A 27,123-nucleotide genomic window follows, 5' to 3' on the forward strand; every position below is an offset into this window, starting at 1 on the left:
GAAAGAAAGAAAGAAAGAAAGAAAGAAAGAAAGAAAGAAAGAAAGAACTTCTAGCTTTCTTTATAAAGGGCACTGTACAGTACCACCAAAGATCTGAAATGTTGTCAAAAACCAAAAAGCTTAGTTGTCATTGTTAGGCCTGAACGTGCAAGTGCTAATTAGCTGCTGCCTTCAGCTGAGAGTACATAATAGCAGTTGATAGGCACTTGGCACCTTGCAAGATCCTAGTTCCCTAGGCACACAGAACTTGAAAGGGAGCAGCATTTGGCAAATTGAAAGTATCAGCCTCTGGAAGTGTAATTTCCATCTTAACCTGGTTTCATTTGCCAAAGAGAACTTCTCCCTTACTTGTGCCCATGCTGACCTGCACATGCATGCCAAACCCTTATAGAGCCATATAGCTTGACATAAGTGAAGATACTGCAAATTTGGTTGCAGGAAAGTTGGAGAAGAGATAAAATAAAGATTAGGTTTTCAATCTTTAAACACAATTCTACTGCAGGCCGTGGTTACTTATTCAAGTAGAGCACACAGCTCCATCAAGGGCTAGGAGGAGGGTATGATTCCTTCTGGAGAGGCAAATTATTATAAGAATATACTACTGTGAAAAGGTCATTTCTCCGTGGTTTTTACTAATGTTTGTATGTGGATGTTTTAATTTTTATTTCTTCCTTCTATGTCCTCTTGTCTATGTTGTGTCTCATGACTGTTCTGGATTGTCACTTGCGGTAGGTTTATTTCACTATTTGGACGCACCTAGTCTAAAGCTCTGATACATATAGTCTTCTGACAGTGCTGGCTCCTCAGCTGAAATTTATATATAGTAGCATTGGTACACACATCAAGAAGCTGAACCAAACTGATTGGGTATTTTCTCGGTGGGGGGGAGGATAGCAGAGGTATAGAGAAAAGAGGTTGTCATTTTTTCTTTAGTTAAAATATTAAATCAAACTGTACTAGAAAGCTCAAGTTTAAAATTGATAGGCACCTAAAAATAACTTGCTAGTATTATTTCCTTCTTGTATAAATGTCACCATATCAAAAGTATACAAAAGCAGTATGTATTTTTACTGTCTTTTTCTTAGAGTCACTAAAATTATTAGTACTTCATGAAACTTATTGTGGGCTCTCCTATCATCTCAGTACAGTGCACATGCTTTAAGTTCTTTATACACTATGCAAATGCTTTAATTGGTCTTACTGCAGATTTCTATTGGTGTACCTGAGTGACCACTATCGCTAGTGCTTTTATGGGATCTTCTCTTCACAATTTTTATCTTTGTGACTTTTCAGTCTCTTTCATGCCTCCAGTAGGGCTGCCACTACTTTTTCCCTGAGGACAATAAATAAATAAATAAATAAATGGGTCTGAATTTAATGCATAGATACAGCAAAGTTCTTGCTTACGCTCAGCCTGTGCTGAGGAAAGGAATAGACAATCATTTCAGTCATGAACAGCAACACTGAAAAATTAGTAAAATTTATCCCTGTTGCTTGGAGAATAATTGCTGTGGTCATCTGTACCTTTTACTAGGTCACAAAGCATTTGTAGAGAAGGAGATTTAATATCTCAGTCATTCTTCATTGCATCAAGGTGAAACACTGTCACTAGTGAAAGATTTTTGTTTTACAATGGATGTGTCTGTTAGGTGAAAGAGGAGACTTCATATCAGGTATATGCACTATACCCTGGAATATATAAAGTATGTTCTTGACTGTGCTGCTGATTTACTGTGGCCTTCAGTCTGTCACTGATTTCTGTGTATGCTTTTTTTCCCTCTATGTAGGCCTTCCTTTCCACTGGGGTTATGTACTAACTTCATCATAACTTCATCTGTTTAATTTTTGTGTATTAATAGCAGTGCAATTATGGGGCATTATAAAGTAATACGATAGTGAGTGCTGCAATTTCACTCAACCAAACTTCAGCATGTAATGATTTTCTTTGAGTACTTCACCTTTTGATTTTAGCTGTTGAGCAGTAAACACCCTTCCCCTCATACAAACAAAATACTGAAGGGAAAAGCTTTTTAATGTTAGGTGCTCTCAGAAATGTTTCAAAGTAACGGGTTGACTGTGAACTACCAGTGAAGAAGATACCAAAAAAATGAAGTTGGGGAAAATCTGAAACAAATTCCAGAGAGCCTGGATTTCATTTGAGGGAACCCAAGCCTTTATTGCCAGATATAATCCAATAGGGTCTTCTTGGGGGACAGGAACTCCATTGCTGGTCTTTTCTTCTGCAATGTTTGCTGGTGTGTTTGTTTGTTTTCCCTGTTGAATGCCTAGAGAATAGTCAGTGTATTTATTCCACAGTGCTGTCTGCCGGTCTCAGCAAGCCAATTCCCATTTGTTGGCATCTTCAGCCCATGCTGACATTAATGTTCACCATGGCTTATCCATAATACAACGAAGTACCTCCTATTCACACAGAAAGACAGTATGTGCTTCAGATCCAGTACAGTGCAGAAAACTAGTCAAAAATAAAGTGAACAAATCATTCTTTGAAAACAAGAACAATAACTATACTGTAATAGTCAAAATGGGTTTACTGAGCCCCATTTGTGTATTAATTCAACCTCAGGCTTGAGCAATCATCCTGCTTTTTTTTTTTTTCAACACCTGTCTGAGAAACCAGCTGTGCAGGATACATAAAACTTCCTGAAAAATGTGAAAGCAGCATGTTTATGAAGATACAGTGCTATATATGTGTGTTTTTTTTCTGCAGGGCTTTCTGCAATACTCTTACTTAGCTCAGATTTATATTAGACTTCAGAACCTGGAAATTATGAAAGCAACAGCTGTGAGCCACAAGTCTGGGCTTCTTTGCATTCCTATCTCTTCTTCTCAGCCATTCCTAACAAGACATAGAGGCTTGCTTTGCCTTCTTCCTTAGTTTCTTTTTTCCTCCTTTTTGTCCTGCAAAATAATTAATTACTTTTATTGTAACCTATCGCAATGTTAGAATGATATGAAGATATGGATCCTACTCATTTTCTTACATGTCTTTTTTTTCTATACTGAAGGTCTTGCTACTGGAAGCTTCCATAGTTAAGATGTTTTTTTCTTGCATTCTCTTGATTAACTGACCAGGTTTTGAACTCTTTATTCAAGACCAGAGTCTGCAGGTTTCTAATGAATGGTGTCTAGGAAGTATGCAATTATTCTGTAAATTAAGTGATTTGAATCACACATTTACCTGTATCTACTGATTATATGGAGAGCTAAACTCTTACACTAAGTGTCTGAAGTTAGCAGAAATGAATAACCTACAAAAGGAACAGCAGTTCATATCAATAAGGTGTAAATTTCAAAACCTACTGGTGTTTTAATTCCTTTAAGAAAAGGAATTTATCATTTACAAACAAAATGGTGGATAATAAGTATGAATAGCAGAATAACCTTGAAGCATACTGAATATCTTGGGTCTTGACAAGGTAATGTTGAGGGGATGGTCAAAGATTATCTCTTTTTATGCAAATAAGCCAAAAGGACAGTTCTTTGCCAGCCTTTTTTTTCTGTATGTCAATGTGGCACACAATAAATAATGTCTGGCTATATTTAGATTAATTTTCACTGTTAAATAGATGTAGCACTAATTATATAGTATGACAAATTTCTCAAACAGAAATAAATTTAGTACTCGGAGTGGTCCTCCCATGCCCAGGAGCCAGCTCTATCCCAAAGCATGTTTCCATTTGGCCCTTTGCCATTCATTTGGGGAGGATGAAGAACAATTGATTGAGCAGCATGCACTGGCCAAGCAGCCTAAATCTGCCTCCTACTCACAGCCTGCTGCTTAGCACAACAAACCACTGCCATATGGGAAGTGGGGGCAGAGCATGCTAGTGTACTTGCAAAAACGCTTGCTTCTTTTTGTTCATGCACATGGGCCCTGTGTTCAAAGCACATCCCTGACCCACTGGGTGAACTTCCAAAATAGGCCCCCAGGTTGAGATTGTCTGCATCTCTTTTCAGCAAATAAACACTGTCTACAATAAAAAAATAAAAATAAAAATGATTTGGGGTCTTAGTTCCAACTTTTTGCTGTATTCCAACATTGAACCAAAAGTAGTAAGTATTTCAGTACCCCAACAATTCAGGGAGCTCTTAAGCTGAATGTGATGGCCTTGTTTCATTGAGCTCCTAAAGAAAGAAAGGCTTTGAATAATCCAACAGACTATTTAAAACCTGGATAACAAGCAAGTAAGTAATGTCAAGGCATTGCATGCTGGACACAGCAGGGTTGTGCTCATTCTGTGCATTGGTGTGGCCCACTGCTGATGTGTGAGGCCAATAGTCTTACAGCAGTAATGGCAAAGTAGATTTCACAGTGACCAAAGCCTGGCTCAGCCACTGGAAACCCATGCACAACATGCTCTTTAAATTAATTCATGGAGAGAAGGCAGATGCTGAAAGAATGAAATGTTGTCTTTCCTTCTGAGGGGCTCTGATATAGAATGTGTTACAATTGCAGGCTTTTGTGTTTTGTGATAGGGAATCAGCCAGGAATTTTTAAAGGCTTTTCTTTTTCCCCAGGATAAAAATTGGCTACATCAGAATTGTGGTCTACTCAAACGTGAAAATTGATAAGAGGTGCACCACCATTAGTGGAAATGCAGCCATTCCTAGGTGTGGACATCAATAGGAGGAAAAATTGCCTTTCTGATAAATTTGTTGTTGAACATGGCACAGAACATTCTCGCTACAAAATAATATTGTTTTCTTCCATTCAACTCAGCAGGCATTGCACAAGCCTGAGGGCTGGGCATCACTCACACGTTAAGAAAAATCCTCCACCCCACATGAACAAGAAGACTGATTGATAGGATAGATGTAGAAAGAACTCAGACTGCAGCATGCACTGTGCCACAAATAACCTTACAGCAATCATAGTTATGCTTTCCTATCTAACATGTCTCCTGGCTTACTGGTAACTTGCCTCCTTAAAAGTGATGCCACAGGTCACCCCTCAAATGTAAGCAGCCCTAAAACACTGCTAATGAAAGTGTTTCCATACATACCACAGTAAAACATGTTGTTTCTGCTTGCTGTCCTCAATAGATTGTAAAATAGGCATTAACAATGAGACACAAAGATAACTGAGACCAGAATCAAAAAGCAAAATACACCTTCTCAGTGTTTACACCTTCTTCACATCCTCACAGATGGAATTATGGCCTCTGCTTTGCTGTACAGAGGGCAAGAAAATACACTGTTGAGAGGGAGTAAATAAAAGAATGCATAAAGCTTTTTAAACGCCCAGGATATCTTGTGGTTTGTGGTGAATAACAGTGATAGGGTGCTTGGCCATTAGTGGAACTGAGCTGGAAGCAAGGGATGTTCAAAGAATCAGAAGGGCAGCGTCACCCTCAAGAGGCTTCTCCTAAGTGCTGGAGTGGAGCGGGGAGGAAGCACAGGAAATGCAAAAACCCACTGCAGGGTGTGGAGTCTGTAGAATTGTGATCAAAAGCAGTGCTTTTTTTGTTCTTTCTAGTTTTTATGCAAAAGATGAAACTACAAAAAACTGAAAACGAAGCATTTTCTTTAACAACCCAGAAGAAAAGAGGAGACTGTAAAACCACCCTTAATTATGTTATGGAAGTGAAGAAAGAACCAGCAGATTGAACTATGGAACTCAGATTGCTGTAATTTAGCCCTATTTGTTGTAGGAACCACTGCAGAGTAGATGAGCTTGGGAACAATTGACTAAGCATGGCACAGAAACGAAAATCCTAATGGCATATGTAAATTTATGTCTGTACCCTTAGTTCAAACTAGTTACAGATCTCATTCAAATATGGATTAAATCAGAGGGTGCTCAAAGAATTCATTTTGTCTTCCAGCTCTAAGAAAACATATCATATAATGAATGGCTCTGGCACAGTCCTTGGCACAACGTAACTTTTCCCACTTGCTGATTTCATTAGATGTGAAAGTGTCACCTCGCAATGAATCAACACTTTTTTTTTTGTACATTCCTACTTACGTGCAAACATGCATTTTTAGAGATTTACACACATGTAAGAGGACATAGATTTTTCATTGCTGTTTATTTCTGCATACATTCACTTGAGCAAATTCCACATTCATCCCAACATAGAAAAAATATCTGTTTACAAGCATGATGTTGTAACAGATTTTTGTGATGTGTATTTCACACACACACACAGCATTAAAATGTCATGGAATTAAAAGAAATAGTAGGAAAAGTAAGACATATTCCTCTGCATTGAAATCCAGGCTTTCTGATCACTGTCATGTCAGAAGAAAAGGCTTGAGGAGAAAGTTGGCTTATAATTAAAAACATTTTACTGATTCTAAAACCAATAAAATATAGCTGCTTATTTTAATTGATTGTAACAATAAAACAATAAGATTCAATATAGTGTGATATAATGTATTATAAACTGTGGGTTGCAGTACTATTCCATTAAATATTGATCTTTCAGAAAATCTCAATATAAAATGAAAATCCCTGTGGGGTATTTCAAGTACTTTGAAGCAATCCAATTCTTCTTCCTCTTCGGAACACAACAGCTGCATCACACAGGTGAAACTTCTGTGCTTCCTTTGACTCAGCTTCTTCTTGAAGCATTGGCCTTTAGTTTGAAAGCAAATTCCTCTCCTGAAGGTAAAAGGTATTATATACTGATTTCTTTAGAAACAACCATTTGTTATTTCTTCCCTCCCCTGACTCCAAAACCTTGGCCAAATCTGAACACCATCTTATTCTTAGTTTCTTAGTTCTTCAGTGTATCTGAGTCAAGGTCAAGAACAATATATCCAGTCAGCTGATGTGAGTAATATGAAACATTCTCCATCTCTCCTGGGAAATAGCTTTTACCTTCCAATAGGACTCTGATAACCTATGGAGAAGAGTTTCCCAATCGCGCAATGTTTTGTGTCTGCACTTCAGAACTCACTTTCAAGAAGAGCATTAACTTCCCATTGTAATTTCTAGAGACGTAAAAAAAAAAAAAAAAAAAAAAAAAAAAAAAAAAAAAACACTCTGGGACTGAGATCTCCCAGATTTCTCACTCTGAGACTCACTCTGGCACATCTCCCAGTTTGCAGAAGAGTATATAGTTTTTCTAGAGAGAGTATGGGTATGTAATTTTTGCGTTGATGCAATAGTTATGGATGCCTTGTAGCTGGGCTGGAAATTAACACAGAAGTTTTTCTTTGCATTCTCCATTTTAGTTTCGAGGAATGGCTTCAGGATTGTTCTGCTCAAACAAAATCCAGGTCAAAAACAGATTTAATAGCAGAAAGGCCAGTACTTATCCCAGAAACAGTGAACTGGAGCTGTTTATCACTCTTTTATCATGGAGTCCTCTGCTAGGGCAATACTGTGATGATTCAGAGCAGTGGGTCCTGGAGTTAACATCCTACTCTGAGTTATTGCTTCCTCTTGTCTCCAGGCTCAGATCAATGTGGTTGTTTCGGTTCAAATGAGTCACATCTTTTGTGTGTGTGTGTGTGTGTGTGTGTGTGTGTGCGCGTGCGTGTGTGTGTAAGATGCTTGGTATAATCACGCCATTCCATATCCCGAAAGTCCAGTGTATGATCCTGAAGGGGCTGTGCCCTAGACTGGCTTTGTTCCAACATTATCATCTTGCCATAGAACCTGCTAGGTTTTAAGTGCCATCTTTGTTGTTGTGTTAACAAAAATGTTGTTGTGCCACAGCCAGGGAACTCAGTAGCAGCTCAGCAATTAAAATATCTCAAAATAACATTAATATCAGGCAGTTCAGCCCTTCCAAACAGAATTGGCTTAGTTCAGAAGTATTACTTTTCCAACATTACAGGTGATTCTCATCCACTGTCAACCTTTCCCACCAACCTCATGCTGGTACACTGTAATTTATGTTCCTAGTAAAGAGTCCATCACTCACTAACATTCAGGTATTTAACTGTAACCCAGCTCCTCAGCTTGCATAAATCAATGTTGTTGCATTGATTTCGGTTGAGCATTCTGGTTTTTTTTTTCAAAAAGTAGGAAAATAATTACTTAATACTGTACAGTTTTCAGTCTGACCTTTTGAATTTTAGATCCAGTTTCTGAAAAATAACATTTTCTACTTCAAAGATCAATCTTTCCTCTTACCACACCCACACAACTGTTGCATGACCCCCACAGCTTTCAAGGCTCAGTGAGAATGTTAATGTTTTTCTGCATTTTTTTTTCTCACAAGCCACCATCAGCTGTGGGTATTGCTACTTTCCAGCCTTGCTCTCTCTTCAGATATAGAGCTCCAGCTGCAACCTATTGTGTCTAAATGCTGTAGATTTCTTCAGACTGCCTCACATTGTGAAAAATAAAAAATACAAATAAAACAGCAAATCTTATTCTTGCACTTAATAGTCTGTCTTTGCAAGCAGAAGCTCCATATTGAAGGTACTTTTATATTGTTCACTCTGTAGTGTTCAAATCACAATTCTAGATGAATGCTCTCAGTATTGATTCCTTGCTTTCACAATCTAAACTTTATTTTCACATTTTCCACAAATTTTCACTATTTTCCTCATCACTTTTGCCCATTTTCAGTTCTTACACGGTAAAGAATCTGCTTGAATATAGTTTGGTACAGTTTTTATGGTTCAATAATGGCATAAATTCCCTTTTTCACCATGCAAATGCTTCTGCTTTCTGGTACAGCAAAAATAATGGCATCACTTAGTATTTTCATTATGTATAAAAACTAAGATAACTGCTGCATCCTTTAGAAATAGCAGGTTTTATATAATAGGCAAAATTGTATGGAGTTCTGTATTTCCTATGTTTGTATTTCTTTCCAAGCTAAGCACAATCAGCTTTCAATCAATTTGGTTCAGCTAAGCTTTACAGCAAGAATGAATAAAAATGAAATTGGTCTCGGGAGGGAGGGAAAAGGAGAAACATGCACTTGCTAATGGCATGGTGATACCTCTGCTTCCATATTCATTCTAAATAAACATGAGAAATGTTTGGCATATGATTGTAGGAAGAATACATCCACAACACATGCTCTTTATCATAGCAATCCTACAGAAGTGTGTTGCCAACTGCAAACAATTCACAGCATGCACAACTAGGTTTCACATTGCCAAGATATCCTTAACTTGAGTGAATGCGTGACTTTGCATATTTAATAGCATGTTTGCTTCCTTGTGCCTCTTTAAGAGACAGTGTGAGCCAAGAAGAATTCCTTGATATCAAGTTGATATTTTCTTTCTACTTTCAGGTTTTAAAACAGCTGTTGCTTGTAATATTTCAAGAAGCTTTCTTCCTACTTCCATTGCTTGCTTGCTGGTTTATAACATTTTGAGCAACTTAAATAGTATAAATATATACGTAAACTGCATACTTGGATTTCTGCTGTCATGCTTGCTTTTAATGGCTTCAAAATAGATTTGAGGACAGTGTCTGTTTTAAACCAGTGTTTAAGAGTTAGCCTTATATATTAATTTTACATTCCTTCTTTCTAGGCTCTTAAGGATGATGATGCTGAGACTGGGCTGACTGATGGGGAAGAGAAAGAAGAACCCAAAGAAGTGGAGAAACTAGGGAAAATACAATATTCTTTGGATTATGACTTCCAGAACAATCAGGTTTGAAACAACCAACCTGTATCATTCCAATTCTCTGTGGGCAAGGGAAAATGAAGTTATACATGTAGATATGGCAAATATAGCTTGCACTGAATAAAGGGAGAAAGCAAGACTGAAGATTCATGACAGAAATATTACTAAGCATGTGTTCAATGTACTGTACATTTATACCTTTAATCAAAATTGAAGACAGTTTTATCTAATTGTTAATAACGTATTAAAGTGTCACCAGTCAATGTCAAGCCACATTATACTACAGCATCTACATGTAAAAAATAAAAGATAGCTTCTGCCTCTGCATAATTAAAACACAAGCAATAAGATGGGGGGGGGGGGGGGGCCAGGGGAGGGAAGAGAGACATAAAGGTAAGTTGATTCATCAATGGGTCTTTTAGCAAGTTTGTATGATTACCAGAAGTAGCTTTCTTTCACTGCATCATGTCATCTTTGCCTTATTAACTAGCAATCTCAAATTCTGCTGCGCTCCATGAAAGTACAGCTATTTGCTAAAGACAATTTAGTTTGGAACTAAAATCCAAATGAAAAGTTCTTTCCTCCAAAGAATAGGACAGTTGGACAGGAAGAATCTCCAGCCAAGGACAGATATTACTTTCATGCCATATTCTGAAGATATTAAGACCAAACTTTGGCTTACTTCACGGAGTTTTCGGTAGCAACAGATACCATAATGTGATTTAGATATACAATTGACCCATTCAACCAACTCATAGACAGATGTTAAAGCTCATTGTGCTTAACTTCGGACCAAAGCACGCCAATACATCTTACTTATTCACTTCTACTCCATGTCTTTCAGTGAATTTGAAAATACACAGCCTGCATTTCATTTTTTGACAACTTCAGTCAAAAAAAAAAAAAAATCATTATTCTGTTTAGTGAAAAAAATTGCTGAACATAAATCCTTATTAATTCTTATTCTTCATCTGAACTGACTTCCACACATACTTGTGAATTATTTCCACATTCAGATTCTTTATTTCATGCTGTTCATGGATTGCAGTGCACTTACGTGTTACCACAGAAAGAAAATAAGAGAAATTAAGAAAAAAATTGCTATCAGCAGCAGGATATTTGCACAAAACTATTATAATATTTCCCCCATCTTCTGACTACCAGTATTTGTTTTTCAACATGAGAGAAAAAGAGTTTGAAGCTTTTCAAGAACCTGTAGTTAAAGGAGCTTTCCCTTGACTCCCAAAGAAAATCCTCTGGCCATGCACTGAGGCAAACTGATCCTCCTTGAAATCACTATGAAATCAGTGTGAAACATTAGACCCTTCAAAAGAGAAGATCTGAAGAGGGAAGAGAAAGTTGCAATTGTGTTCTGACAAACTGATTTCAGTTTCTCCAGAATATGAAAAAGAACTTTATTTTTAAAGGAAATTTTGAGATTTTGAGAACTATATTTTATAAAATTATATAGGAGGGGAAAGCAACAAATCTGTAAAGTGTATAGTATTTAATTAATATAGTAAATTCTTTGAGTTATGGATTCCTGTTTTATTTTGCTGCTCTCAAATGCATTATTTCAATTTGGAATTTTCCTGAGAATAGATGATATGAAAGAGTAGAAGAGGGGATTTAGTTTTGGTATTGCTTGAAACTGCAAACCAAAATTGTGCTTATTAGCATATTGCAGAGGGTTAAGACCGAAGACGAGATAACCAAATTACTCTCTAGCGTGATGCTTCAGTTTTACAGAGACAATTTTTAAAGAAGAATTAATTAATTGAATTGTGTTTCCAGTTTTTTAATTAGATGGAATAGATTTGTTTTTCACTCTCTGATGTGAAAGACTTGATGTAGATTCTGACCCTATTCTTGTATTTATAAAATACTATGCATCTAGAATAAGAACAAGAGAGAAGAGAAAAAGTGTTTCATATAGCTAAAGGAAAATGCTTCATGGAGCTTAAGAGGCCCATAAGTAGGAAAACATGCAGGCCATACAGAGAATTTACAATTGGAAAAAGATAGTCCAACTTTGAGAAGATTATCAGAAGGCAGGAGTTTCTTTCCTAGATTGACTATAGTGTTCTGTATTCTTTTAGAGCTTCTGATTCCAATTTTAAACAATTCATCCATGAGAGGAGAAGATACATTATGACTGAAGCACTGATTTAGAAGAAAGTATTTTCAGATATTTTTTCCCAATTCTTAGTCACTTGTCTCCAGACCTTGAAGACTCATTTGAATGTTTACCTTAGTTTCATGTCTATTAAATCAGACTTAAGAGTACTTTCTTTCTCTTAACTCCATTATGCTGATGCAGCCTAATATAGGCTGGGATGTCTAGAGAACATAACATAACATATGACTTCATTTGTAACACTAAAAAATGACCATGGCATTTACAAGTTTCAGATGTGCTGCAGTCCTATTTTAAAAGTATGTAAAAGATTTAAGAAACTAACTTTTCTGTCTAACAGTGAGATTAAGAATTGTTATTAGGACTTAATTACCAGATGTCAGTTTTCATGGTAGATGTTGTTGTGTATGGTTGTTTTTAATATGGTGTCCTTAGACTACTGCCTAAACCGATCTGCATACATATCAAGAGAAATTAAAAATAAGGAAGACTGCAAGACCCATTTGTTTTCAATAAAGCTCTACCTGAGGACTTGTGTTTGATATATCACCTTTTCTTTTTTTTTTTTTTTTTTGGGGGGGGGGAGGGGGGAAGGTTATGGGTTGGGGGTTTAGAATACAAATTTTGTAGTCAAAATTAGACATTCTTGATTGTTTAATAATGTGATTTCTATTCATGGTACACAGCATAGAAAAATAATGCACAAGAGGCAATAGCAATTGAAAGTTATTTGATTGCAGTCTTTAAAAAGATGAAGTCTGTATTTAGCTGTAATCAGCTGCCCTTTGAAAACCTCTTTTCTGCTTAAACACAGCCTTTGTACTGTCTGCATCTGCCATAATTGGTTTTCAAAAGTCTATAGTGTTGTTTCACTTGCCTTCCTTGAAGGTCGGGGGGAATAGTTTTTCATAGACCAGAAATAGAGTGTGCATGTGTACTTGTCTGTTACGGTTTTTCATTTAGAAATATCTATTTGAAATTTCATTCTGCTGTTTTTCTGTCTTTTCAGCTTCTGGTTGGGATTATTCAAGCAGCTGAGCTGCCTGCATTAGATATGGGTGGTACATCTGATCCCTATGTGAAAGTGTTCCTGCTGCCTGATAAGAAGAAGAAATATGAGACAAAAGTCCACAGAAAGACCCTCAACCCTGTTTTCAATGAGCAGTTTACATTTAAGGTATTTTTGATATTATTGAAACTTTTTGTTTAGCCACTATGCATCTCATGCTCAACTACGAAGTTAAACATCTTAGTTAATTGGTAACTGTGACATAGTGATTTTTCATGTTGCAGAAACCTTTAATATTCAATCTTATGATGAAAATGGTATAGCTCAGGGGCAGACCTCAATAGCGTAAAAGGCATGGTTTGATTTTATGCATTTCAGTTATCCTGATTTATGACAATCTGATCCATATTTTATGGCTAGATAAAACTTACAAGAAGGTAGGAAAACAGTGAAATTTTGACAACTGTCAGATGAATTTCACTGAACCAGAATTTTCTTTAAATTTATTTGTAGTCTGATCTATGAATTTCAGTATACTTTTTTTTTCCCCCCTCAGAAATAGATAAAAACTTGGGGAAGGTAAATGGATGAAGGACAGTATGGCAGATTAATCTTGCTTGTCTGTCATAGCAATCCTTTACCATGCTACTTCATATAAAAACAGAAATCATGTTTCAGGTTAATAATATACACATTAAATAAATGTAGCTATACCTTACATTGTAAAGTTTAAGTTGTTCCAACATTATCTCTCGACAGTATATTTCTAAAACTGTAGCCATACCTAAACCCCAGTTAAGTAAAATAAAAGTACACTATTCAGCATGTTTCAAAGGGCTTCTCCTAATATACATTCTTTTGCTGTTACTTTAGTCCTTTCTTTCTATGCCAAACCTTATAAAGACAGCTACAGACTGAAAACAGGAACAATGAGAGATTCAGGCTATGTAATCATTCAATGAGAAAGATATCCCTGGAGGCCAGAACTACTACTGAATATATAAGCTTATGTTTTCCCTTGAAGATGTCCATAAAAATAATCTTTTGTGGGGAGTTATTTTTCCTTGAGCTTCCCTAAGAGAGTATTTAAAAAAAACGTTATAAATGACAGATTCCCATGCAGCTCACAAAAGAAAAGCAAGAAGCAACAATGCTGTCATCTAAGATGAAAACACAAAATATAAATCACAGCATCCACTCCTGGACTATAATGTCCACTTGTTTTAAGTGACATCATAATAAGCAAGTTTTACTCTACTGAAAAATGTGTGTTTTCCAAGCAACACCTGACAGAAGCATTTAGGTGCATCCCAATGCAGTACTGATCATCCCCTGAGTATTGTGGTCTGTACTCAAGAGAAAATTCATGGAGCATGCGAGTACTATCATTGTTCTGGGACTACAGTAAAAGAAGACAAGTGACCATTTAATTAGTTCTGCAACTTTAATAAATAATTTCCCTGGGAATTTCTGACAGCATCTCACTTACTTGGGCAGAGTCTTACTCCAGTGACCCACTTCAGGTGGGACACAGCTTCCACTGGCAGGCCTCTTATCCATCTCTCAAGCAGAGCTGTCCACAGGGCAACCCAGGGCTGTTTTATTACCTTCTCCTAGGACACAGCTGTGAGCTGTCTGCCTTCCTTCCAAAGAAAGGCTAACGTGGAACAGATGAGTAGTTTTTCTTCTGTATTGCATCTTGAGATCTGAACCTAATAGGTCCAAGATTAGGGTCTTCTTCAGGTAGTTCCCTGCGTTAGTCCCCTTTCATTTTGCTTTCCTAGATATCCATGGTGCCATTCCAGGGTTTAGGTGTTCATCAGGCTACAGCTGTCTGAACTGTATACCTGCACTGAGCTAGTGAAAGGAAACTGAGAAATCCTAGCTGGGCTGTACCAGTCTGGAAGAGACAAAAGTGTTTCTCCCCAGGCCCACACTGGTGATTAAAATGATTCCTGATGAAAGGCTCCTGCATATGTCCGAAAGCAGAGAGAGGGTTTGTGTCTTGGAAGGGTGACACGTCTGTGCCAGAAAAAGACTCCTATATGTGTCTTTTAAGCAAGGTCTCACCTGCACTAAGAGGCTGAGTATCTCTGAGCACAGCAGAAAGCAGGGAGAGGGAGCAATCCTTTACAAGAGCTGGGAACATCCTTGGTTGTCCCAAACAAAGCTGTAGGCCTAGGCTGCTTTAGAGTTAATGAATGGAGGAAGCAATGCCATTAGATCTTTAAAAATGAAGCTTCACTGAGGTCATGTTAATGATAAAAAATGAATGACAATATATGTAGTCTTTTCCTGCATTCCAAATGACCAGAATCCATTAGGCACTATAGTTAACTGGAGGAGAAAGAAGCTTTAGAACATTTCTCTTCTGGTTTTGATGCTGCATTAAAATAAAAGTGAAATTATTTAGAATTTTGCCTTCCACATACATTTGTCTTCTATAGCTTTTTAGAAGCTATAAATAATTTACAGAATCAAAATAGGCTTTGCTGTAGTATTTATTTACTTTTATTATAATACACAACCCTGTACTCATTGAAATTATTGTACTCAGTAATGGAAGCTGGAGCTGGCTCTCAACTTTAAAAGCTTCTTTTAAACATTATATAAAATATTATGAAAAAGAAAAACTGCTCATGTCATTCTTCAGTATTTTAAAGAGCAAGCAGAAGCTAAACAGTACCAAAGGACAACAATCTTAGGATTTAAACAGACCAGAACATATAGCGGCTAACAAGGCCAGTGACAATGTCATGCTTTTAGTTCTTTTCTTATAGACACAACTAATAGAGAAATGTTTGCTGAAGCCCATGGAAACCATTTATACTTGCGGGATATATTCATATTGACCAAGTGTTCGATGTAAGTCCAAACAATTCCTAATTCAGTTTTTTTCCAGACAGCCACTCAAGTGTAGCTTACCTGAACAGCACATCTTCATCTGAATATTAAAAATGTGACTCATAAACATCCAAACCCACAGCATCTGTCTGAAACACAACAGAACAGCTGGAGAATTAGTCAGAAGTCAGCCTTCTGCCACCACAATTTCTACTTACAGTCACAGTACACTGTGACTTACAGGCATCTTAGTGTCTGCAGTGTGAAAGGTATAATAATGAAAAATATGCCTTGGTAAGTAATAGGTAGTGGTACTGTAAGAAAACTATTTAGTGTCTAATTACTTCATGTCAGATACAGTAAGGCAGTTCTGTTTTTTCATCAGTCTGGGAGCTACCCATTTCTGAGTGATGACACTTGATTTATTGAGGAAAAGACACCATTGTGTGAAAAGTTCATGTGTCTTCAGTGCAAATAATTGGGCTTCCTGTTTCAGTTTCATCACCCGCAATATAATTTGAAGTAAAATGAGAAAAACCCGTAGAGTGATGAGTGAGCTGCCACATTGTTCTATTGAGTGCCATAGCCTGGTCTTGAAAAATACTGCATCTGGTGACTCTGAAACAAATACACCTCATAATTTTCTCTGCTTTTCAATTTACCTGAGATGACAGCTGATAAACCAAAGAAATAGATTTGCATTGTAGCAGACTGATCTTTATTGTCTGAGATACTGAGTTTGTCATTCTCTCTTCTTTACAGGTGCCATACTCCGAGCTGGGTGGAAAAACTTTAGTGATGGCAGTTTATGACTTTGATCGTTTCTCCAAACATGATATCATAGGCGAATATAAGGTTGCGATGAACACAGTGGACTTCGGTCATGTGACTGAGGAGTGGAGGGACTTGCAAAGTGCAGAGAAAGAAGAGGTAAGAAAAATTGGCTGGTTCTATTTTTCAGGATATGTTTGTACTCAGTCGGAGAAACAGTCAAACTAGCAACATTTTTTTGGCCAAGACAGTTCCCATATGTTATCAGCGTTTCTCAGACTTACTTTGCCTGATAAATTTTGATAAGCATCTTTTCCAATACTCACTGAAAAGTACATTCTCCTTTGCTAATCCTATTTTCAATCTTTTTGATACTTTATGCAAAATATTAAGGGAAGTTTTCATGAGTTTGACTTTTTATTGAGTTGGAGCACTTTGGATAAAGAAAATTTGCATTTGAATCATAAGAATAGTGTGCATTTAGGCTTTTTTTGTGGTGCTAATAATTTTGAATGTTTGCATCTCAAAGCATCTTATTGTGCATAAAGGTAATAGTAGGTTTTTATTGAAATACTTTACAATTTTATTGAACTTCTATGTAATAATATCCATTGATTAGAATATGGATTTGACAGATACCTTGGAATGAATGACATTTTTTCTCAAATATTAATCACCTTTTATTATTTTCCTCTCTGTGCCAACATCCAATACATTCATTATTTAGTGTGTGTAATGGTACCTGTACACAAGATGCTTTTTGGAAATATTTCGCCACTATATTTTGTATCCTGTGAGGCTGTTCATACTGGCACATCCACCTTTTTGCTTGTTATAAGACTATTTTGTGCTCAATTTTTCATTATTTTTCCTTTTGATTGCTACGTAATATCTGCCCACTCATATTAGTCAGATTACACAGCATGCTTCAATTCTCTGGTGAGAGAAGAAGGAATCTGAGTCTGCATTCCTCGTTGTCTAATTTAGCTAATAATTTACTCGGGATTCGAACCACAGTTTCTATAATTGAAGGGACAATCTCTGGATGAAATCTTACTGTAATACAAGTGAAAAAAAAAAATCAATATTGGGTTGAGACTACAAGTTGTAAAAAATAACAGCAAATGCTGAATCATCCTGCCTTCTCAGATTTTCAAAATGGTAGATTTAAATCTTGCCATTTTGAATATTTGCTTTTAAAGACTGTATTTCAGATTAATTTCTTCCACTGTGCATTGATTTGAAAGTCACTGCTACATTAAGACTATTCTGCATGGAATTATTTCATTGAGGCAGCATTTGCATGGCTCTCTTATTGCAACTGATATTGGTAACCAGGTTTATGGTACATTTTCCTTCCAAGTATAGAGCTAAAGATAAAAGGCACAATTTGGAAAAGAAATCTCTACCAAGAAACAAGAGAGTTACATCTGTCAGTGGTTTGGGGAGCTGTGTTTCACAGAAAATGTCATTCATATTTCCAGATTTGACTACCTCACCACCTTTGATGTTCCAGCCTCTTTGCTCAGCAGCAAATATGCCAAACAAATTCCAGTAGATTTTATGCTATAACTTGCAAGGGACAGAAAGGGCTGGGAGAGGCCTTATCTCTTTAAACCCATTACAGGCTGCCACAGCAGACCTTGAAGAATTCATGGCAGATATACCTCTGACCAAGCAGTACTCTGGCTCCAGAATTAACAAATACAGTACTGCACACATAAAGACTAACATGATTTACATGGGGCAGATGTATAGCAACAGAAACGTGTGTGTCTTGAAAGTGACCATAAATATCACATGACAACCTGCCTTACTAATTGTAAGAAAACATGATAAAATTGAATTAAAACCCTAAGCAACTGTATTTCATCTAAAATTGTATGTCAAATGAAATTCTATTACCAGAAAAAATCTTTTGTAGACTATTCTACATGTTGCAATTGCATAATGAATTCATCCCTAAAAAGTACATCTATATGTAGTCTGCATTATTTGAAGAATGACATGATTTTTCTTTTTAGCCCTTACATCATTTAGTTAGGTTTGACAGTTCTTTAAAACCTACCACTAACTAGAATTCTAAATATGCAAGCAATTAAGGATCACATACCAAAATATCCTTAGTGTCTTCATTATGACCTGAAAACAAGATTTATGCCAAAGCACATTAGTGGCAGTTGTCACTAATCACTTTGAAAGAACCATCTAGGTGGCATCATTCAAACTGAGTATGAAAATCTTATTTTTATTTCACTTCATGTAGACTTCAGTTGTTGCACATCATAGAATATACAATTTAATTAACACTAATCATAGAGGGCAAAATCATTTTACGAGCTGTTACTCTTCTGTTTGCTCATGAAGCTGTACAGTACTTTCCATCCTTTCTTCTAAATGAGCTTGAAATTGATGGCAGAGGATGAAGGTTTAATGAAATATTTGAAGCTCTACTTCTCACAGCCCAGCCATTTGAATGCAGTCTCTGATACTCCATTGTCTTCCAGGAAAGGTCTTATTAATATATTTATGTTGGTGAATCACTTTGAAGGTACAAGACTTTATGTAAGTCTTTTTTTTCTCATTTTGCTATGACCAAGATAGAGCTTTGAAAAAGTATGGGTCTGTACAATGACTGCTAAATGTTGGGGAGGCCACTATTAACATTCTACATACCTTGAATCCTTTTTCCCTAGCTGCTTTGAGCTCCACTGTCTTTGTGAATATATGATGGTGATTTATCTAGTAGTCCTTCAGTCTCCTATGACTGAGAGCATAGGAGGGAAGAGTGGTAGATACTGAAAGATTATTCACTTTTACCAAGTTTGACATATAATGGTTTGGGCACAGAGCGTAAAAAAACAGATGATAGGAGTTTGCTCCTCTGTGTCATCTACCAGATGTCACTGCCATTAACTTTATCTGAGTACACACTGCGTCCAATATCTGTTATCACTCTGGTACAGAAGGCCAGACAGACCTCTTCGTTGCTCACAGCAGTATGAATCATACTGAGAGTCATCTCCTGCATACTTCAACTGATTTTTCTCCATCCATTTTGTTATATTGGCACTTTAATTGAAAACCTGTTGCAGCAAACATTTAAATTATTTTTTTTAGGAGTAGGGGCAATACAAGGAAAAGCAGAAACAATTTTTGCTCTTGAAAGCAGTGGAGAAGCAGAACTTTATCCAATGGGAATAAGGTTCTGCGACCTGCCAGTATCTACCACCCAGACTTCTGCAGACCTCTTATGACTGCCATCACATGAGACTACATGCATTATATGACAAGGAGCCCACTGTGGATGAATTACCTGATGTATGCATGTTTGTATCATAGTGGGCTGTGATGGGTATATTTTTACGGGGCTTCTGAGGTGGGAATCTGCTAGGAAACACCAGCAAGGTGGACAACAGCTTCCCTCCTACGTGATGCACAATCCAAATCAGGAGAGACGCTACAGGATTGCCTTGCAGATGGGTGAGAAGCAGGTAGTCTGCAGCTGGGGAGTGGAAGAGCAGTTCTGTGAAGCTTGACAAGTGTGTTATTCATGCAGTTTATTCTTCCCTTCCTCATCAAAAAATAGAAGTTGAAAGATGGAGATGGAAAAGTGGGCCTGAAATGGGTATATTTATTTAATACCTCTGTAAGCTTCAGAGAAGTTGGAGACTGACAAAACTAGTAAGCCATCTAGCTTACTGAATCCTCAGCACTGAAACTTGCAGAAAGTTAAGAGGAAAGGACATTTTTATAAATGTCACTGTCAAATCACAGCAGCAAATCACTGTCATTTCCCGTTATATCAGAGATGGACAGATGATCTAATAGGCCTTTTCCTATCTCTAATAATAACACTTAGCTCTTGTACAGCTTTTCAGATATCACAGTGCTTTGCAAAAAGAAAGTATCATTATCCCTATAGAGATGTTGTCAGAGTGTAAAATTTTAAAAAGTGAGGTCTCCTTTATTTAGCTGCATATTATATTGGATCACTATATTTTCTGTATGATGTTCAAGTTTTCTCAAATTCACTTCATCTTACACCGAGTTAAAACTCTAAAATGTTAAATTTAAGGGTGCTTTAATTTTCAGATCTTGTGGCAGAATTACATGCAGTAAATGCAGGATCTTGAGTATAAAATAAGTGCAACAGCTGTCCTAAAGAGCCCCTAAATTTGGTAATGAGAGAGGGATCAAAACCGAAGAACTTAATATGGGGAAGATAACTAAAATTTGAGAATAAGAAGGCCAGAAATGAAATTATTCAGCAGTTAACTAGTTGTTTTTCCTCTTTAAATTGAAGGTATTGAAATCTACAATTTTAAAGATAAAACTATGTGACTTAAGTAGAGCAGCATCTGTACTGTTTCAGACTATTAGAATTCTGCATTTCTTTTCTCACCTTTCATGTTCAAACTGCTGACAATCCCCCTGTATACATTTGTTGAGTATTATGTTTCTTTGCTCCCTCTCTGGAAAAGGCACCAAGCCTTAGAGGTCAGAGGCATTCTTGTTTTATAACAAAAAGAATGTAATTGGCTTACCCAAAATAAAAAAGGGAACTTGTCTTGATTCACCTCAGAATCTCTCGCTTTATAGACATTGAATTCAAGTATAGAGGACAGTCGACAAGAAGCAGAAGTTGAGTGATAGTGTTAAATTCTGTCCGTGCCGGACCCCATTGATTCTGGATAGTATTCTCTCTCAAATCAGAAAAGCTTGCATTGCATAATTGTCCAAAACATGCTTACTCACATTTGACTTTCAAGTGTGGAAGGGCATCTTGAGGTTAAACTGCGCTGACAAGATGCATCCTATACTTGGTGCTCTACATCTTCTAGTAATCTATACACAAGACAATATTAATAATAGTTCTAGGCAAGGCACATTCCTAACAACCTTGCCAAAAGTTACGACACAAAAAGAAGGAATAGCAGACAATTCCCTCTTCATGTTAATGTTTATTGTTTTTTCTTAATTGCTCAAATACAGGTTATTTTAAAATGCTTAATAGAGGAGAAAAGCCAGATCAACCAAGGAGCTCAAAAGCATTTGACTTGGATGTTAAAACACACAGTAGCATTTGGATAACAAGGTTCTGGGGAGCCTTTGAGAAATATGCTGAGAGGGATCAAAATCATCATAAGAGATTTTTTTTGAAGTCTTAAGCAGAATCTGTATTGCTTAGATGCTGGAAGCATTCTGCCAGGTACCTGCAGGTGATTCATTCAGCTTGTTGAGGTATCAGTCATTTGCATGATTTGAAGTATATTCCAAGGGGAAGAAACTAAGACTGCACTACTAAGAGGTTTCGGTTTGAAACATAGAAGGAATTCCAGAGAATTCAGACATAAACTCATGGTACTCCTAGTTATAAAACTCTGCAGTCTGAGAGGGTTTGTAAGCACATGTGCGGAGTCTGCTGATTGGCGTGGAAGGACCACAGAATATGCCATAAATTAAATTCTCCTGTATTGGTCCCACACAGACTTTTATGTGCCTACTTATTTTTCTGACTACCAGCATCAGTGAATGCATTATCCAGAGGCAAAAGTTGCAGTTCTCACTGGGATTCTAGGCAAAAGATTTGCAGTAGTCCAAGGTGATAATTTATTTTTTTCTTACCTCCTTTTGCAAACTGACAGAGTAAGAAAAATCATTATCTGATTGCTGCTACATGAACCAGGTGTCATTAGGTAAGTGTCATTAGGAGGAAACTTTTACAGCAACCTTCAGATCAGAGACCAGAATTTTAACAGGCACAAGGAACAATCAGCTCTCACAAAGAAGACAGCTTTGTCAGGAAAAGGTTGAAGCATAGTATGGGACTGTAGTCTCCTCTAGTTGTGCCCACCCCATTTCACACTAGACCATCTTGGTTTCCAGAAACACCAGAGAAAGATGTATTTTTGAAAAGGTTAAAGACAAAGATTTAGCAATAGCAGTCTGAGAAAGAAAAGGGTTAGTCATTTTCTTCATTTTTTTCCTCTGTCAGCTCTTAAACACCAATTTAAACCATGTCAGGGATTACCATAGTAACCATTTAACCTCTTTTCAAAGCCTGTTTATTGTGTTTCAGCTTAGTTTAACAGTGAGCTTAACTGGCATTTGAAGCACTTTGCACTGTACCTGTGACAAGCATTAGCACCAAATGCTCTTATTTTAGAGAAATCACAGTTAGAATCTAAAACACACTACTGTATTTTCAATTTGGTGTTATTGAGATTCTATTGGTTTTATGTTAATATTTTTAAGAAGCAGAGTATGTGAATTTAGGATGTTTTACCAGGTCTTATTTCTAGGCTAAATTGATAACAGATAGTAACTCATACCTGTAGGAAATTATTCACATTGGCTGATGTGTTGTTATGTTGATATGGTACTGTTGATGTAACTGTGTGTTTTTAGTACAATCAACTTTATACTTTCATCATTCTTTTCCAAAGTCCTCTACAGCTTACTTTGTGAATGTTATCATCATAACTATAGGACACTTGACACTCAGGACATGAGGATTTAAATTAGATTTTATAAACCTTTGGATAGCATTGCCTTTTTCTCTTGTTCATGTCTAATTCAGTCTGGGCAGAATGCTGTTGTACAAAATAATAACTTGCAGAAAAAAAAAAAAATGTCATAGAATATCTCTGTTTCTGCAGTTTATGTATTCTTACCATGTAGGTTAATGGAGAACTGACATTTCTAGTTTCTAAGATCTTGCATTCTGCCACATACACACAGTTCTTTCTGAAGGGCTGATTATGGCTAGTCTTTCACTTTCAATCACACAGATCAAAGCAAATATTATTATTCTTGGACGTTCATAGGTAACACTACATCATAAGATTTAAAGAGGAAAAGAAGATAGATATAAATGCTTTTCTGTACCTTATCTCAGCATAAACATTTACAATATTGGTGCTATACAATTCATTTTTTTAATGTCTATGTCATCTATAATTCTAAGAGTGAGGAATTTTACTCCAAGAATGATGGCACTGTCTAAATATTAAACCATTTCTCCTCTCTCCTCTATGTGTCTTTCTGTAGATTTTCACATCACTGGCCACACAAAGGGAGAAAAACATAAAATGCTGTCTTGTCTCTCAGTTTCGTATTCTTTTAGGCATTTTATTTTAACCTTTACCACTGTTCTATACAACTGAGTAAGTTAATAATTAAGCTGCACATTTTAGCTTCCACAGTCTAAAGTTATTGGGTTTTTAGTATCTATGTTGACCAGAGATCAAACTTCTGTGAATCACTCCACCTCCTCACTTCTCATCATAGTCTCACTCCATGTGTGTAAGATGTGGCCTTGAGTATGGAGCAGAAATATATCTTTCTTGGATGATGTATCTTCTGTGATGGAACCAAAAAAGCTTTTGTGAAAACTTCAGTAGTTTCACAAGCAGCCTCTAATTGCATTAACTGAGACTTTTTATTTTGGATGGCTGCCTGACAGACAGATGGAGTGATGCTGCAGAACAGTGGTTCTGTCCCTTCCATTGGCAGAGCTTCCACAATATGAACTGGTTTCTGTGGAGGACCTGAGTATGTTCCCTGCCACAGAATTACTACCCCTGCTGTCTACTTAGAGCAGAATACTACTTTCTTTGAGTTATAGTCATCAGTTCTGCTTTCTTTTCGGAACCCAGGTATGCTTTTGCAACCAGTCTGTATGTGCTTCTTGCTGGCATAGCACCAGATGAAGAGAACTGCCTGTGGCTGAACCCAGTGACACGTAGGCCAAGATATTTTCCTGGAGGATTATATCTGCAATTACAATTATAGAAATAGTGCCAAAGGCAGGAGTTTCCAAACCATCAGAAAGAAAAAGAGTTCAAAGTGGTATGTTATTGCTGCTTGATCGGTTGGATGCATTCAGCTATAACAGAACAGAATTAGAAATTATTGCTACTTCCACTGTCACTGATAATGGCAACTAAATCTGGGAACTCTAGTGCCTTTTTCCACTTGTAGCTGACCTTGAGATCAAATCTTTTCTTCTTAGATACAGACCTTGCCATAAAATTCTAACCTAAATCACTCCCTATAAGATTACTGTTATGTGGCGTTTATAACTTGCTTTAGATTCCACCAGTGTAGAAATGGCACTGCAGCTTCTCGCTGGTATGGACAGCAGTAGGCAGAGCTCCCAATTAGATTCTTAATGAAGTTTATGCGTTACTTAAATTGCTCCAGATAATCCTCAGAGCTGCTAAGTTGTCTTTACCTCTGCTTTCCTATGTCTTCTTCAGTAGCATGAAAAATTGACAGGAGGATCTCTGTTGATGAGTGGAGTTCAGGCTTCACAAGTGGCGGCAGCTTATTTTCATGCAAGTGCCCTGAGGTCTGCAGCTGACGTCCCCTGTCTGTTAATGCCCAGCCCAGAATTAGATAGCTGTGGATTATGCTGAAAGTGTTTTCATTCATTCCGACTTTCACATTAATCAGTCAGGCCGAACATTAATTTTCTGTGATGGTTAGAGCAGGCAAGTTTTCTAGGAGATGTGGGTCATTTGAATTAATTTTGATTACTCTGATTTCTTTTTTTTTCTTTTTCTTTTTTTTTTTTTTTTTTTGCTTTTGTACATATTGTATGGAAAAAAGGTACAACTATTACAATTCAGTGACACAGAATAAAAGCTGCAGTTCTTCCACAGTACATCTCTGTAACCCATGATTTCTATCTTGTCATAGCAGATTTTCTTTCCTGCATTTTCTTTTTCTATGACTCTCAGGCATTTACTTGTATATTACAACACATGTCAGAGCCTTAAACAAAAAAAAAAAGATAAAATAAAAATACACCTTTAAGTTCATGTGCCATCCAGTACCAGAGCATGTTTCCTATCCCTTTTTTTCCACAAAAAATTGTCTCATTGCAATTTGATATAGAAATAATAATAATGTTTCTCGAAATATAGTTTTCTACATATCCTTTGAATCACTGAGTCTTTAAAGTCGTTTAAAAGGCATTAGTATTTCTTCAGAATATTTGTCTGTGATACCATACTACTACTTATTTTCAGCAGAGAATAGTGTGATTTTAGTTTTATTCATCTGCCTAAATGAAAAGATGTGCATTTAGTGTATTAAAAGTTACTTCTTTCATATTTAAAGACATGAAGTCCAAAAATAATTAATATTGCCTGATATATGGTAATTGTAAATGAGAACAGATTTTAATTAAGCTCTACTAGATTTGCTTCAGCAATCGTGTTCCAGAATGACTTGAGAATATTGGCTTCCTGCTTGGATTTCAGCTCTAGAGCTCTGCATAAGTTCTTGCAAGCTCAAACACTGGTCCCATTATATGAGAATTTAAGACCCTGAAACTTTCTTGTTTATATATTCCCTGTCATGAAAACTGGCTGTTTGTCAGCCTTGAGCACAATCCCTACATAAAAAGCTGTGAATATCTTGTGTATAAATTCTGGGACATGCTCCTTAGATTTTTTTAGCCCACCTGTTCATTGATTACTTGGGTTTATTTCCAGAAGACACCACTATTTGAGCTCTTACAACTCACTGAGGATGACGGGTCTTTAAATCTGATCTGTTTTATTTGCACTGAGGCTAGACTAGCTAACTAACATTTTCTTTCTGGAACAACGACAACAACAACAAAAAATCTGTCATTTCAAGAGCCTATATTTTATTTAGAAATAGTATGGTTTCCTATCAAATTGGATGTTTTTTCTAAATTAGATGAGGTTGTCTGCCCTAAATCCGAAGGACTCCTAAATCTTCAAGGAACATTTTAAAGAATTTAAAGAATCTCCTATAATCATACTCAAACTAGGAAACCTGCTGCGTCTGCAAGACAATAGTGTTACCTCTGTGCCATGCTGGGAGAGAGCACACAAGGAAACACTCTTAACAAGCTTGGAACTTACGTGTTGCTTGGTTTTGGAGCAAGGAGCTAGAAACCCTCTGATTCTCAGCTCATGATGTTTTGTCATGGCTATTTGGCCACAGACTGCAAACTGTGAAAGCTCAGGCCTTTTGGCATTATCCTGCATTTTATTTTAGAATTTCAGCAAAATACCTCTCCCATGACACACTGTGTTATTGTCTAATCAGAATTTTGTGAAAATCCTGCTGGATAATTCTGTGTAAGATCGCACTGACAAGTGTAACAAAGCTAAGGCTGTTGTCAATAGACTAGCATTTGTTATAGGCAGCTTTGCACCTCTGTTGGAAAACACTTAAAGAGTCTACAAATCAAAGAAGTTAAAAACGTCAGTAATGGAGAAAGTAACACATCACTCACAACTTCAACAATTACTCTTATCTCTCCATTTAAAATGTGTACTTTATTTCTTATGTGGATGTTTTTGGATTCTATGTCAAGTCCCTGATTCTTGTTATGCTCTTCTTCATTAGATTCAGGCCATTTAATCTATGATACTTCCTCTCCATGGATGTACTGTAATCAAGTCACTTTCAACCAGCTTTTCAAAAAACTGAAGAAATTCATCTTTCGCGTTTCTCATGATCAGGCTTTTTCTCCAGTTTCCCAATAAGAGTTGCAACCTTTCACATTCTTTCTACTTTACAAAATCTTTTTAAAATACATACACAAGAACTGTATGCAGCATTTGTGCTATTCTTGCCGGAGAAGCAAAGTCACATGCTACTTCTGCTCTTCTTGCAGTGGACTCTTTAGCATAGCATTGCACTTTCAGTTCATGGCCTATAGCTTATGACCCTAACTGCTTAGCAGGAAACACTGCCTTGTAAGATATATTTCCTGATTCAGTATATATTTAGAAATAGTCTGAGT

At 36.7% G+C, this 27,123-nt stretch overlaps 1 protein-coding gene across 5 annotated transcripts in view; it reads left to right on the forward strand.

Annotated features, from left to right (window-relative positions):
- The window catches only part of SYT1 (synaptotagmin 1), a 354,238-nt gene that overhangs the window by 262,945 nt on the left and 64,170 nt on the right, over window positions 1-27,123 (forward strand). For 4 of the 5 annotated variants that reach the window (XM_035334753.1, XM_035334770.1, XM_035334744.1 and 1 more), the window contains exons 5-7: window positions 9,472-9,594; window positions 12,714-12,881; window positions 16,320-16,487. In XM_035334753.1, the coding sequence (XP_035190644.1) occupies window positions 9,472-9,594; window positions 12,714-12,881; window positions 16,320-16,487 (459 nt within the window). The remainder of the gene's footprint in view (window positions 1-9,471; window positions 9,595-12,713; window positions 12,882-16,319; window positions 16,488-27,123) is intronic. The other variant, XM_035334778.1, reaches the window with a different exon arrangement.

Source organism: Oxyura jamaicensis, chromosome 1 (genome assembly GCF_011077185.1).
Source record: "Oxyura jamaicensis isolate SHBP4307 breed ruddy duck chromosome 1, BPBGC_Ojam_1.0, whole genome shotgun sequence".
NCBI lineage: Eukaryota > Metazoa > Chordata > Aves > Anseriformes > Anatidae > Oxyura > Oxyura jamaicensis.